Source organism: Sinohyriopsis cumingii, chromosome 18 (genome assembly GCF_028554795.1).
Source record: "Sinohyriopsis cumingii isolate HCF-2022 chromosome 18, ASM2855479v2, whole genome shotgun sequence".
Classification (NCBI taxonomy): Eukaryota; Metazoa; Mollusca; class Bivalvia; order Unionida; family Unionidae; genus Sinohyriopsis; species Sinohyriopsis cumingii.
This window is the reverse complement of record NC_142978.1, coordinates 49,256,614-49,273,339: the sequence shown is the minus strand read 5'-3', so window position 1 is coordinate 49,273,339 and position 16,726 is coordinate 49,256,614. Positions and strand designations below refer to the sequence as shown.

The following is a 16,726-nucleotide window of genomic DNA, read 5'->3' as shown; positions in this document are numbered from 1 at the left end:
ATAGCACTAAGCTTGATGACTTCATTAACACGAAATACATGATGCTAATTAAACTGTATGATAACCCTCAGTTTCAGTCACTGGTTGCAGAGTATCTGTTCAGTACAATCTGACCTGTTTGATCTCCCAGATGAGCAACGATTGACCAAAATTATGTCACATAACTATTTCTTAAGGGCATAAATAGGAGCAAAAGTTTAAGATTTGAAGATAGCTGTCAAGTGTCCATAGTTACAGACCTCCACAAAATAAGAAGGCTATTATCTTGAAGTAGTTATAACTATATATTGACAAAAATCACATTAAGAAGCTAATAGTTATAAAATAATAGAATAATATATATAATAAAATAATAGAAGCCAATGAATAGATTGAATCTGTAGTATATTAATTGGAATCAATCAAATTCGATTCACTGCGTTTGATTCTGGCTCAATCAGTATATCACCTTTGGGCATAAGACTGAGAGCCCCAAAAAAACTCTTTGGTGTCTGAATTGGGGTTTGAGTGACAAATATCTAGAATGTACAGGAAAATATTTATCTTGCCCCCTAATTATTTCAGCCGAACATATTAATTATAACTTGCATTAGATGCTCCTTTTCTCTCTCTCTGAAACTTAAAAATCAACAAGCATTCACAATATTCAAACAAATGCATTGACCAGTCATTAGGTTAATTAGTTCATTTTAATTTAGTTTATAGTTGCACTTTTAAGTCTCATTCTCCTTTTTTAGCACACTTACAAGCCAACACATTTTATGTAACATATGTAAGACAACACAAAGACAATAAACGTTTTTAAACAAATGATTGACGGTTTACTGCCTATGTCATGAAATTTGTATTTATTTTACTTCTTCCTAGAATACATTTATCAAAAAGTCATGGAGTTTAATGGTTAATCTTATTATTCATAAGTTGCACTTTGACTTTTAAGTCTTGGTCTTACTGCAGCAAAGTTACAAATCAACAAATTCAATTTCCCGGGTTCTTCCTCCACCATTAATACTGGCCACCATGTATAGCCTATCTTGTGCTGAAAATGGCGTTAAACCCTACAACAACAACAAATTAAATATAAATCATTGCAAAAACAACAATAATTTCTTTGTAATCCAAACAACACATTTTTCTCTGCAAGCTTCTTGATATCTCATGAAAGAATGACTTGGACAATAATTTGTAGTCCAGATACCTTGTGGCAAACAAGGACAGATTTGTGAAAACTCTTTGACCTGTCACCAAAGAAATGCTCCCTTTTGTAGTCTTCACAATCGCATAAAATCAAGTCAAATGGGTCATCCCATTGGATGTGCCGTATTTCAACCAAGGGAATTCTTTCCTCCATTTTTTTCACAGTTACTATGCTATGATCTGCTTCTTTCACATTCTTGGCTGGCAATTCTGAGTGTGATGTTGTTTCATTGGGAGATCAGTTTTAGTTGGAAAAGCTCAAGGTTCTTTTTATCTGAATGATGTGTTGCTGAGCCTGAAGGAAACCATGCAGGAACTCATGGGAAGCTACTCTGTCATAACAATGCCTAAACTTGAAGCAGACACAATGCCATTCCATGTCCTATGTTGTTGGAGAATGAACAATCCTCAGGGCAGTGTGTGAATTCTCTGCATCAAAAATAAGCACAGCAACCAAAGGTGTGTCAAATTTGTCAAATATATGTCTATGATTTACAAAAGTGCATAATGGGTAACACTGCTCAACATAAAAAGTATTATTATACCATACTAAATATAAGCAACTATCTTCTGCCACACAAAGAATTTAAAAAATACTTGCACTGTAGGCTATCCATTTCTTGCTGAATGATTAGATTGGAATTATGAAGGCCATCATATAAGTTTCTGTGTATATTACATGTAATCATATATCTCTGTTTTAGTTGTATTTTCCTTTTGTAAACCATTTTATCATAATTTTATGCAATCATAAATAAAAAATGTTCTGAATTTAGATCAAGTTTCGATACCAATCCTTTTTGGTGTATCACACAATGAAGAAGTTACAGTTCTGATTCATGGCTGTCCTGAAAGGGGCACTGAACCTACAACACTTGGATTACAAGTGAAACACTCAAACAACTATTTTGGTCACAAAGAATGAGTCAATGATGAAGAGTAATAATAACTTTATTCCATTTAGAAATATAGACCACTGGCCTACAGGATACTACATATAAAATACCTGATTCTGTCTAACAATAAAGTTATTAATACTAAACATTTGGTTGGTATTTCTATGCATGTTAAATTCAACATAATCTTCAGACCAAATTATTTACAGTTAATATACAACATTTTGCTGAGAGGTAACATCCTAGCACAGTTTCTTCAATCAAACAGAGATATATAGCAAAGAATATGATAGCAACATAACTAGACATCCTACATTCAAAGTATTCTTTCAGTGCTTAACTGAATATCAAATACAGCCTTCTCATTAGCGAAGAAAGTAAAGATCATATATTGTTTACATACATAGCTTGATATATGTAATTCTGTCAAGGCTGCCAGTTCTACTTGGAAGGGAAAAAGTATTTAGTCTCATGCCAGCTAATACTGAGAACTCAAGAATATGTACATGATGTATTCAACTAGGCATGACGACTTGAATCACAAAAATAAAAATAGTGGCCAAGTTATCTGAAACTTTAGTTTTATTGGTTTTACTAGTTTGAAAGCTCATGTAAAAGAAGAAAAAAGGTCTTATTGGGAACAAGGTTTCAGCTGAACTTTTTTATAGCTACCATCGTACTCTCACCCAGGAAAGGAAAATTCCATTGTCCACCAGCATGGGACACATTGCAAATTTTGCACAGAACAATTTACTGCTACTTGCCCACAACTTTTTATTAAATATTATGGGGTTGTCTATTTTTCAAATTTCCGAATTTTGTCAAAATTTGTTTCTGGGAAGAAGATCATTTGAAGATGTTTCCCAGCCCTGTTGACCTAAGTATGAACCTTGCCTTTGTAAGTGATACCTGAATCAAGTTAAATCTTGGTTTACAAAAGAACTTTCTAACACCATTACTTCTCACTCCTTGTAGCCATGACCTTTGACCTCTCCTGTAATCTTGTACTTTTACAAACACTTGTTGGATTATGCATTTAGTATGATACACATTGGTTTGCAATTATATTTAAGCTAACAAACTTTCATCCCTAAAATGGTTTAAGAAATTTCAAAGGGACAAGAGTGCAAAAATGTCAACCCAGGAATCTTGGCATCAATTTTTCAAATCCATCTAGAATGGACATGTTCATTAAAAGTAACAGGCTTGTATGATTATATATGCACTTCTTTTCTCTTTGATCCTGACTATCAATGTACAAAGTAACAATAAAGGTCCAATAAGAATAAATGGTGTAGCCACTACTCCCATAGCAGAACCCTGAATTCCTTAAACATTTTGCGCAAAACAATATATATAAACCATAGACATTAGTTTTGCTTACAAATAATCCTCAATGACCATTTCTCTTTATCTCTGTCACCATTTTTCACCTACTGACATTCTAAATGATTGGTTTCTACTGCAACCCTTTGTGAAAAAATATTTTTAAAAAAATAAAAAACACAAAAACTGAAAATAGGCACAATTTAAGAGTAAAACTGGTAATAAATTTATGTAAATTACAAAAATATTTTTTCCCCCTTTACTTAACATTATAAACATGGACAAAATCATGCTCTTACATACTTTTTTTTATACAGACAGGTTGCATCTACTTAAACACCCAGCTCCATCACAGAGACTTGATATGAACTTGCTCATTTATGGCTGTTCAAACAGTGTGTAATTGATTTTCAACATAAAATTGAAAAGAAACACAGATAGCAGGGACATTTTGGAAAAAGGAAGGGAAAATGGGAAGCATGACATAAAACTAGGAAAACAAGGACCATTGAATAGGCTGTGTTGTATATTCTTTTGTTTACACTAACATTCTATTTACTATTCTCTAATGTTGCTACATAAGTACTTTTCTCCAAAACTGTACACATATTAAACGCCTGTTCCAAATTTTATTCCATAAGGTTCAGACTTTACCAAATTTCATTAATTTAATTTAAAATGCAGAATTTTCACAAGTCTGTAAAAATTCTTCAAATCCAGAATGGTTGACATCTCAGAGCGGTGATTGAAATGGGAAAACAAATTCGTATATTTTATCTTTTACTAGTTTTATAAATTTGATTCAAGTAATCATTTCAAATTAAAATATTTTAACAACTTTTGTTTCAAACAAGGTCAGTAATTCATATGCAGAACACAAATGAATCAGTACTATGGGTAATGGCAAGTTCATCTAGCAAACAATTTTGTTATAACATCAACAAAACAAATATGAATGGGATTTCTCAAATATACCCAAACAACTGATAAACTTATCATTTCTTTTACAAGATATGTCAAGTCATTACACATAAGCAATGCCAGTTTCATGAAGAGAAACAATTACGGAGTTGCAACATACATTTTCAAACAACATATATACAATTTTCAAACATGAAGACATCACACCAAAGTACTTATATGACAGCCAAATCAAATAATGGGACACAAACGTTTGTCACGAAACAAATGCATATACAATTTTATCAAGATATCTCAAAGGTTCATGAGATATTACATGTGACAGAGTGAGACAGACCGAAATAATTTGTAATTAAATGGGTTTCAGTCTTAAAATGATGATCAAACAGATTCCATTTGTATACTGGGTGCATGTCTGTTGAAGGTGACAAACAATGCAAAGTGTCATGAAAATAGCTCAAATGATACAGGAGTTATTAAGGAAACAACAGAGTGATCTTTGTAAATACCGATGAGTGGAAGTAATCTAAATGTTATTTCAATTTGTATCATATTATCATTACAATTTGATAGCATGCTGAGATCATTCTCATCCATGAATATAATACATGATAATTTCTAGATGATCCTAAGTTTCACCACATAATCAACTGATAGAATTTTGTAAAACAGGTTGAGCACAGTGACCAGTACTATCAAAAAAAATCACTTGATGAAATTTGTTCATTTTCTTTTTTTTAAAATTACATTAAAGGTAGAAAAAGCCGCACACCTTCATCGTTTTGTTTGTGCCACTTAAGGCACAATCTCTTTTTATACAGGACTTGGTGTTTGTTTTGCATAAATCGCACAGTTGCATGTCCTGACTGAAACACTGCAGTAAAATGAAACTTTTTCATACAGCCAATAACATTGATGCAACATGTAGAAGAATTTGTCCATGTCTGTCTTAAGCAAGATAAATTGTCTCATCTTTTCGCTTCTTATGCGTAACAGCACCTGGTTTATGCTGGGCATCTGGATGGTTAGCAAGTTCTGGTGGACAAGAAGAACTGGAACTGGTCATTAACAGTTGCTTCAGATCGTAAAATACAGCACTATCTTCCTTAGTCAGGAAGGTAATTGCCACACCAGATTTTCCAGCTCTAGCAGTTCTACCAATTCTGTGTGTGTAATCTGAAATAAAATGCATGAAAGACTCAAATTAATATTCTCCAAGTGTCATCTCTTTGTAATTTTCTTTTTAAACAACACATTAAACAGAAAATAACTTTTTTTCTACAGTATGTTTTGCAAAACTGAAACATGCCAACATTTCACACTTTTTGGGATGGAATTATTTTGTTATCCATCCATTCCTTTCAACATTCAGTACTTCTGAATGTTGATAGCCTGATTTTTTATTCTAAATGGTAAATAATGAAAGATCAAGAACTAATTAATAAGGCAGCAATATGTCCAGGTGCTTGGATTCTTACTGATGGAAGCTGGCAAAATCAGTGACCATATAAATGAAAATACACATGATCTCTGCTTAATAAGATTTTTCTGTTAATTATGTTCTTAAAGTATGTGCCATCACAAGAAAAAAGCTGAAGTTTATGGGAACTGGTTATAATGGGCATTACACAACATTTCCATAGGTTTATTTACTGATAGAGGTATGTTGTATTACCGGTTTACCATTTTACCATGGTATTTTTGTTTCCAAAGTACTTTTTCACTGTGCCAGTACTTTGGTAGTTTCCATCAGTAAGGAATTCACAGAAATTCCCAAGTAATCTTGTTACATATTTAATGGTATTATAAACATATTTTGAATTTTCATGACAAATTAACTAGAAAATATCTGTATTTGTCAAAATTAAAGTTGAATGTTAAAAATATATTCATGAACTTTTAATCACATATTTGACACATGTTACATATACAAATATGGTGGCCAAATGAAAATATTTGTGAAAAATCCAACTTTTAAAAAATACTAGATTTGTTAAATAAAAGAATTTGTCAAGTTATTTACTAGTGTATGTTGATGTGTCAAGTATATTTATTCCTTTGTAGGGCTGAGAATGATCTTAGGATTTTCAGGAAAGAAGAAGTCTCCATGCCTATTATATCAATAGTATTAACAAGCTCTCAAATGTCAGTACGACTACTTTTGCAGTGTAAACTTAAACATTCCACATTAGTTACGTGTTTAGGTGCCAAATTATAAAACAAATAACAAATACAAGAAAACAAATTCACCTACTCTCAAATACTGATCATGAAATCTGGGAGGGGAGGACTGCGATTTTCTTTCAAGCCAAGATATTTAATTTTCTTTTATCTCAAGATAATTTTTTCATGCAATATATACAGGATTTCAAATGGGTAACGATTTAATATTAAATTTACTCAACTAGTTTCATAAATTTAATATTAAATCATTATCCATTTGAGATTCTTTTTATCACATAGTTTTTATTTCAGTGGAAAATATTTAGACAGAAAGAAGAACGAATAATTTCGTTCATTCTGACAGATGGTGCACCACCTTTCATTTGTTGTGCATAAAATATAGTCCCAAACAAAGCTGAACTAGTGATGTGTCAAGTATATGTATAAGTAGATTGTACATTTTTACAAACTATAAATCAAAGAAAAAGCCTCCATCCGAATAAACAGAACATTTTATAAAGAAAAAATCATTTTTCAAAACAGAATGATTAATGCTATGTGATGCCACATTGATACGTTAACAGTAGGCCTAGAGTACATGTTTACCCTAAAATGTCACTTGCAGAACTAAATGTTACATTGTTGAGATTTTTATGTGAAATAGGATCACTGGATGCAGAAATTCCCACATTTACTGTACTGCATTTGTGACTGGATATTTACAGTATTTGACTGGAACAAGAGACTGTACAGAAGACGTAAACAAATTTCTTTTTTAGTCGGATTTGCAACTCATATATACTGCGTAAAGATGCTGTGGTTGGATAAAGTTTTGTCAGGAGATCCATTTATGTCTTAATTCTTCCGTGAACAGAGGTGAGTTTATTTACTTCTGTTAGTTACATTTAAACCACGCTTGTATATATGGTGGATTCTATATTTATGTTACGGATATACCGCTCCCTCACCTCACCCTGCCATCAAAAAAGCAATACCCTTAGTTTTACTTCTTATTGTTGTTCTTGTCTTGCAGTTTTATATCATTTTTCTCATTATGATATTGTTATACATGACATAACAAAGCCCTGTAGGGGCAACATATCCATATTCAGACATCTAAGATAAATGTTCTTTTGCAAGTCAAGTTCAAAAATGGCCACCAAAATGTTAATTCAAAACAAAACATTCCAGAAGGCAGGGTTAAAAACGTTTTCCCACGATCCCAGCCAATCAGTAAAGAAGATACTGCACAATAATTTCAAGGGCTTATTTGGACTAATCAGAATCACATCAAGTGATATGTTAACATGTGGTAATATCAAAAAAATATGAAACTGCACATACTATAGGAAAACTATACCTACTATGTGATAAAACAGATATATTATGGTGTTACTTTGTATATCAGAATGAGATAGTTTTTTCCAGCTATCTGATAGCCAGAAGTATAAAATAAAATTCAGACTTGCCCCAGAAAATTAAATGGTTAGTCCCTAATGTAATTACAGTATACTATGGTATGTATCATGGCATGTACAGAAATATGAAATGCTGACACAAGTTATTCAAACTACACTATTTACCTTGAAAAATCGGTTTGTTAACTGAACCTTTGATGACTAACATTTTGTTTCCAAGAAATACTTTGCAAGTTTGTAAGCTGCCACACTTTATACAAAAGCATCCCATGTGCATGTCTGAATAATACATTCAGTTGCATTATCCATTTTTTCATGCACATATATGTAGCCGTACAAAACAATCTCACACCAATCCAAAGATAGTGTTCCCTCAGTTGTCAGATATATTCAACAGAGGTGGGTGTTAAAACAATTTCGTAACTGTCCAAAGGATATTCAACAGAGGTGGGTGTTAAAACTCAATCCTGTCATAATAGGACAAAAACAGACATAGAGTTCAGCATGCACATTGTGTGGTCTACAGATAAACAACTATCAGCTGTAAGTCTAAATGTGCAGACTTAAGGAAACGTCAAGTCTTTAATCTTCTGGTTATTGTACACTGAATATGTGTATCAAATTTTGTAAATATTGCAGCCTTACTAATGTGACATAACATTTGTTAAAATTTGATTTCTGACCAAGGATAATGATGTTAATACCAATTTTGAAAACAAAGAACAAAACAAGTCTTGAATCTGGCAATCTAATCTTCATGGAAAACTGTCATGCCTACCAACAACCACTACTTAGGACATTCATCATAAAAGCATGGTATCCATTCTTAGCACCTATACCTATCTTTCTATGTCCCTTGCAGATATAATTTGCAGATGTGAGAAACCTATGTGGAATTCACCCTTCTCAATGTGACATTTAAATCTTATGAAGTTCCTGGTTTTAGTGTCTCATCTTAAGTTGCTTAAATCATGTCCACTGTATTGTTCTCCTCTTTAGAAGCACATGCTAACAAGTTTCAATGTGTCTTCTAACTGTAATTGACATCTTGTAGATTAAGAATAAAATTATGTCAATTTCATGAAAGTAGATGATTACATGTGATTAAGGACACCCATCTTACATTTAGAAAAATACATTATATAGATAATTATCCAAATGAAATATTAAACACAAAAATGAGAAAAATAATGTAGATTTTGGCACTGAGTTAAGGAAAGCCCCATTAATAGGTTACTTTATTTAGCTTCAGAAGATAATGTAAACCCTCAACTTAGATTTCCTGGCTTGGTACCAACAATGAAACAGATTCATTAACCACACTCCTTGAGTTAAAATTTGGCAGCAGAACTTGGCAAGATCTGACCCCTGATTGGAGTTTTCTTATCCACACCAGTGCATATCATTGTCTTGCTATCTGATACTGCAAAGAAGACAAACACTTACCTTCAATATTCCTAGCCATGTCATAATTGATTACATGAGATACGTCCTTGATGTCGATACCACGGCCAGCCACATCTGTGGCAACCAAAATGTCCTTGGTTCCTCCTTTAAGGCTTGCCAGGGCAAACTCTCTCTGTTCCTGACCCTTGCCACCATGAAGGGTACAAGCATTGTACTGGAAGGGTAAAAGAACCATAGATGACAGTGTATCAAGACTTTTCCAAAATTGCTAACTTTCAAAATAAAGCAATTTATAATTCTAGTGACTTGTGACTTTGAAAATTAGATTATCAACATAATATTACTTTTCAGTTTATTTTAATGGGCAACAAACAAAATTTGAACAAAAGTATCTATAACCATTGCAAAAACTTTATTGTGGTTTCAATTTTGTTGTTATGTTACTGTAGCCCAAAAGAATTTGAGTGTCATGTTATATTAATACTAAAGAGTAAACAAGCAGTTGTGTGTAAGCTATGTACATATCACAGACTCTTGTCTCAAATAGGGGCTTAAGTACTTAATGAACTTGGGGGTGAAAAGATGAAAGAGAAACTACTAGTGTAACCCAACGAAGATATACGGTTTCCTTTAAACTGAAATTAAAAGTAACTTAACAGCAATGTACTGAATGAGTTATGAAGCCTAATTTTATAGCAAAAGTCTGTTTTGTCTATCTCTATCAAGAATGTGTCAGGAATGTTCATATGGTTCTCTGACCTTTCTAACTCGATAACAGGCCCAAGTTCCAAAAAGGATTTTCATTCTGAAAAGCCTGTCTCTTACTCCAGCACTGACTGCAATTATCTAGGCCATCAATCAAAAGTGCCTGTGTAGATTTGCAAAGCCTGCAAACACATGACTTGTTTGCTACACTAGTTATTATAATACATAATTACATAGGGTGGAAAGTGTGTTTGTGTCTGTGCATACTTCCAATCCCAAAGACCACTCCGGTGGCCTAGTGCTTAAGAGCGTCTGCCTCGGATGCGGGTGATTGCGGGTTTGAAACCCATCCGAGTCATACCAAAGACTTAACAAAATTGTACTAACAGCTGAAGCCCAGCATTAAGAGGTTAGTGTTAGGACTGGTCGGCCTAGTGTCAGGATAATGTGATTGGGTGGGACATCATGCTACATGTCTGTGGCATGATGCCACAGTGCTAGACATACTATAAACTGTCACACTGCAGATATCGTAGTGATATGACTACAAAATTGTTAAAGCTACATTAAAAATCTAAATCACACACACCAATCCCAAAACAGCTCAAGATGGATTTCTGCACTTCATTCCATATGTGTGCAATGTGTGGTTGTGTCTGTGCAAGCTTCCAATCCCAATGCAGTCCAAGAAATGTTGACATACCTCTGGAGAGTCCTATTATACTGTGAATTCATTTATTTTTGGGTGGCTTTGCAGAAAATCAAATTCTGATCTGTATTTAATTTATGGATTTGACAAGAATCCTCATATTTTCAAAATGAAAACGGTTTGTTGGGCTTTTAAAGTTGTGGTTTAATAGCAGCAATAAAATTTACAATCAAAGAATTGTGAATACTGATGGATTGGAAGGTTTAGATAACATAAAATTTAAATGTTCAAGTGTTTTATATCCCTTTATTCCTTAACAGATAAATGATAAGAAAAAAGTCATAAAACATTTTATAGAAAATATTTAAGCAAGTTCTTTTTTTGTATGTATTTTGCACAAAAATGATTTCATTTGACACACTACACACAGGGTTCATACAAATCAGGAGAACTGAAATTCAATGAGTTTTTAATGACCAGTTTTCAATTTTCCAGGACTACCATACATACTCGCTTATAACACCAGTCCAACTGCAAATTGCAAGGACTCAGATCTGCCATTCCATAATGTACTAGCAGATCTGGGTGTGTGCAGTTTGTTAGGAGTAATCTGACAATACAGACCCTGATCTGCAGGAGCATTATGCTATTGCAGATCAGGATATTTGCTGTTTGCAGTTTGACTAAACTTATAAGTGAGTACATATGGTAGTTAAGTCATTTACTTCAAGTTACTAATCTAAATACAACAACCAAAAACCAAAAATAATAGAGATATAAATACACGCAATGGAATATGAAAGGCCAATGATAATAATCTCATATAACTGGACCCCAAAAATAAACACTGCTCTTCAGCTGCCATACTTTCACCTGAATGCAACTCAAGTACTTTCAACTGCTCTTTGTTCTTGTTTCCTTTTCTTCTGAGTCCAAAGTAATGAGACATTTTTCTTGCAGCCAACTATCTGCTGAATGTTCGCTTTCCAGGCATTTTGTGATGATCACATGTTAAAAAGACTCTGTTGTTAATGAACCATCTTCATAGCTTGATGGAAAAACATGGAGAAGTGGAAAGGTGCACATGTGTTAATCATGTGAGAGGGCCGCTATTTACAATGCCTGATTATTCTGGAAATGGCTAAATGGCTAGCAGAGGATGAAAAAATCATCACTCCATGTAAAATACATTACCTGACAGCAAAACTTTCCATCATATTTTATTTTTAAGCAAAATCTCTCAAATTCAAGGTCGTTGAATATCCTGGAGGAAACATCAAGGACTTTCAAGGCCTTGAAATGAGGTGTTAATTTCTCAATGACATTCAATGATCCTTAATGACTGCATGTACCTCATACACAGGTAATGTCAAATTATATTAAATGAGGTGTCTAATGTTTTCCTTTTAGGAATAAAATTTTAGTTAGGTTCCTTGACATAGCTAACTCTCTTTTCAGGGCCAATGGTCAACAGAGCTAAATATAGAAAAGTGCCTCTCATTAGAAACAAACTAATCTTAGTAACAGAGATTAGAAAGCATGCTATGCTATAGGATTGAGAAAGATAAATCTCTCCAAGCTAATAATAAGTACCTCACAAATAAAAGTTGAAGTTAGGTCTTGAACCCCTCAAGTGAAGAGTCCAATCCTAAGGCAACTTCCAGTAACCTCTACTAAAGGCACTTACCCCAAGCTTTTCCAACGATTTAGCAAGAACATCGGCCCCCTTCTTCTGGTTCACGAAGATAATGACAGGTGGATCTATGCCTTCAGCGAGAATATTCAGCAGCTTCTTCCTGTGGGGTAGCAAATGAACAACTGAATCAGATTTCTATCGGGTGATGCAGGGCTTTATGGACTTTGCATGAAACACCTGCAGTACCTGCCATAATGGTGGTAAAGAGTGCAAACCTGTGCATAACTCATGACCATAAAATTAAATTTGTGCATTAATGGATAGGACTATAAAAATATTTAAAAACACAAATTGCTGACAAGAAATATTTTAAAATGCTACATATTCTCATTGCATAGGGGGTCTTGCTGATCAAGAAAGCATTATAGTGTTTGCATGCTTTCTTCTAATTTCCTTTAATGAATGGAAATTACCAAAACACATTTCTTTATGTATGCATGTATGTATGCATGCATCTATGCATCTATGTATGTACACACTCACACACACACACACACACACACACACACACAGAGGAAATTATAAGTAAATATGTAAATTTAACCTGGACAATTAAGACCAAAAATGGAACACCACTTATGATCAGAAAACCTCTATTTTTGAAACCTATGAACATTTCAAATACAAACCTCTTCTCTGATTCTGTGACAAGGTAAACGATCTGTTCCACTTTTTCTACAGGTTTGCCAGCGGAACCAATATACACAACTGCTGGTCGTCGTAAATATGATCGTGCCAATCTTTCTACAGCAGGTGGCATAGTAGCTGTAAACATAACCGTCTGAAATGGACATAATAAATAATAAACCACAGTTACATTTGCTGCACACCATATTGTGTTGTCATTTTTCCTAAAAGAACTATAAAAGCTAACTCTTTAAATATCAAGTCTCAAACAGCAACATGGCATTTAGAAATCTTGTTGATGGCTGTTATTGAGATTGCTTCCAAATAAACAATGCTAATCAAGGTACAGTCTGATATATAGGTTAATATTCATCTTTGCAAGATGAAGGCTCCAGTATGTTTTAACATAACTGAATGCTGGTTAGCAAAGATCCTCTGACAAGCAAGTCAATCCTCTGACTTCCTCAAATAAACCCATTTTTGGAGTTGAATGTTTCTTTGATACCACTACATCCTAAATCAAGCTCTCCCAGCTAAACTTATTGAGCCATGGCAGTCAAAGTGATCTGCCACTGATACAGACATTGGCAGCAAATCCCACGTGTACATCAGTTACTAGTGGAGCAGAATTTACACTCTTCTAGTAGAATGCAGCTGCGGAGGGGTGGAAGGATCTTTACATATTATGACTGGATAAGTATTACGGAAGTGGGTTTTGATGAAAATTCCAACCTGTGCATTGTATGACTCACTGATTTCAGGCATAACATGGCATAATAAATCTTCATTTGCCTCTGGCATAATTTCTTAATGAGCATACACTGTTCATAATAAACTGACTATGCGCCAGTGATCAATATTTGGTAGATTACTATTTACACCTCATCTGCACCTACATAAAATCAGTAACTGGGAAGAGCCAACAAGTCACTATTGTCAGGCATAAATGGGCATAGCTGAATTAAAGTTAGACTGTTTCATGATTATCTCCGACATTTATGATAGAGGAGGAGGGAATCAATCATGACTTGAGTGGATTAACTTTCAAATCAAATACTGGCATATCTTTGATTGCCCATCAACATACATGCGATTCTACCTGTGGTTGGACATAATTACCTTTTTAAATGCTGTCTACTGCACGTGCCATTTTATAGTTACAATCTCTCACTTTTGAAAAATAAAAAATTATTTTTTTAAGACAAAAATAATCAGTGTCTTTGTGTGTATTCTCCCCAGATTACAGTAACCAGTGGGAATCAGTCTACTAGAGACCAGAAGTCTAATACCAGCACAATGATGTGTGGTAATCAGGTTACAATGCTGACATGTGTATGCAACAGGCTGTTAACTGATTATTTTACTGCTGTAATTTGGAGAGTTTAAGGCCAAATTGTGATGTTTTAATAAAGGAATCAAGGTGGTTTTGATGGCTTTCAAGTATTTAAATAAAAACTAGATGGTCTTTGATTTTTTTTATTTGTGTCGTTGAATTGTTCTTGTATTGTTGAAGATATTTAGCTGTATATTTATGGGAAGCTGATACATGTTTTAGTTCAATTCAAGTCAAAATAAGCTTTCTTCCAGTGCTGAAAGAAAATACTGGTTAAGAAACACAAAACTCTGGAATACATCTATGTTGAACTCAGCAACTTTCTCCATAGAACGAACTTGGTTTGGGGGAGTATTGGAGAGCAGTCAGCAGTTTTAAAAACCCAACACAGAAAATAAGAGGGAAAGAAGACATGCCATTGTACACATGAGGAATCAAGCATACAGGTGCTGCCAAAAGAGGCTGGAGCTGGGCCTATCACAATCACCAAATGGGATCTCCTGATACACTTACTGGCTAGTATTCTCTTTCATTTGTGATACTCATCCCTTAGGAAATTATTGCTAATGGCATCCTCATCTGAAAGTGCATTTCTCCACTTTCCCTTTCTGTTTAGGCTGTGTACCAAATACTGAAGCCCACAGACTCTCCATCCATAGAGTACATATCTGTCATGTATTCCCCTTGTAACAATACACATATGCTAAATATGTGTCATGGTTATCGTCTGATCCAATCAACTGTCAACATTTAGTCCTGCCCATAACAGAAATAGAGCAGTCAATGTTACAGTTTTAATGAACTCATGCGCTGGACATTACTGAGCATAAACTGTATCATCAGAAAGTACCTGTAAGACAACGGCCCAAGAGGCAGCCTGTACAGGTCAAGTCATTAAGGCTTCACTTTATGACACTGAAGCAGACACTGACAATAAACTATATATGGAAAACTTACCTGCATGTGATCAAACAGAAACAGAATTTTGTACAGAGTCATGAGTGCAACATCATTTAAACGGAATTGGATTGTTGCAAATCAATTATAGCTTCTATAATATATACTGTATCACAAATATAGAAAAGTCAAGTATACATAATGCATGTACTAGTGACCTCTGCAGGAAACTCAAAAGGATGCCTATATATTTATGACAAAGTTGTAATTATGCAATAGACAGAAAAACTTCGTCTCAAAGAGAAATGAGCAAGAAATAGTTGATAACACAGACGAAATATACTTTTCTGAGAAGAGATATTGCTCCAAATTGTTCTTTTGTTGAAACCCCAAAACTTGTGACTGCTTTATGATGTCTCTCATAAGAGATTTTACTACTCAGCATGAGCAGAAGTAGTGAGTTATACAAAGGATTTGGCACCAATCCTTATATCAAGGGGAGATCACTCTCTCTACAACATATGGGGCCCGATAATGTTTGGCTCCTATAGCTAAAACAATTTATATGGGAAGGCTGGATTTGTGAGGCAGCAGTAGCACTCCTAAAGTATTATGACTGGGTGACGTATTTGAAGAAACTGAATCATAAATTTGAAACTAGGAAGGAAATTCTATCGTAAATTCCTTCTCCGAGAATACTTGTTGGATCATATTAATGTTAAGAATTAATTTCAACTACCTCTTGAATCCATCCCACCCCACAGACAAACACAAAATCATCTTTCCTATCTATATACAATTCAGATGCTAAAATAAATACATATGGGAATTCACCTCCAATGTGTGGCATTTTCTTACCAATGATATTTTTGAAGGCAAATCATGCAAAGACTACAAACCCAATGTTTGTGAGGAAGTTGTACTGCTATTAATGGGGTCTGGTTAACATCTTGGCAGCTGCCAAAAGACCCATCAGATTGAGTTCCATCTTCTGTCATAACAGAACATAAAGGTACAACCATTAGAAAGTCAAGTAAATATAGTGGCTGACAGCCTCACCAATGTCTTGAAACAAAATCTTGGCATCCGAATGCAAAGCTTGCACAGCTGGCTTTAATCTCATAAGCAACAATTTTCATGAGATGTATATGAAGCAAATAGGCCATATCAGCCAAGAGGCCAATGCTTGGGGGTTTATGTCTTTTTTTCCTCTGCCTTCACCAGGAGGAAGATTTGCTTTTAGGTCCTGCAAATGCTTTCTGTGTGCATAAGGTAGCACTTAAGAGCACAACTAGCCTCAATGACACTGAGCTGCCTCTTGTGAAGGGTTCATTGAGATTAGAGAGCAAAGAGTCATTATTCATAGATTGTACTTGGCAATGAAACTCAGCTGCATCATCAGAAATGAACTATCTCAACAAATTGGAAATTGATTGAATTAACCATCAGAACATGCAATTCAATCACCATGCAGGCCAAAAGGTAATGCTA

The 16,726-nt window shown here is 34.3% G+C and overlaps 1 protein-coding gene across 1 annotated transcript in view; it reads right to left on the bottom strand.

The window, feature by feature from the left end:
* Positions 1 to 2,130: 2,130 nt before the first annotated feature.
* Positions 2,131 to 16,726, bottom strand: part of LOC149776596 (putative ATP-dependent RNA helicase DDX23) — a 64,742-nt gene continuing 50,146 nt past the window's right edge. Inside the window, exons 13-16 of the mRNA XM_089941079.1 lie at positions 13,008 to 13,159; positions 12,370 to 12,478; positions 9,368 to 9,542; positions 2,131 to 5,516 (exon numbers count right to left, since the gene is read on the bottom strand). Of these exons, the coding sequence (XP_089797205.1) occupies positions 5,290 to 5,516; positions 9,368 to 9,542; positions 12,370 to 12,478; positions 13,008 to 13,159 (663 nt within the window). The 3' untranslated portion in view covers positions 2,131 to 5,289. The remainder of the gene's footprint in view (positions 5,517 to 9,367; positions 9,543 to 12,369; positions 12,479 to 13,007; positions 13,160 to 16,726) is intronic.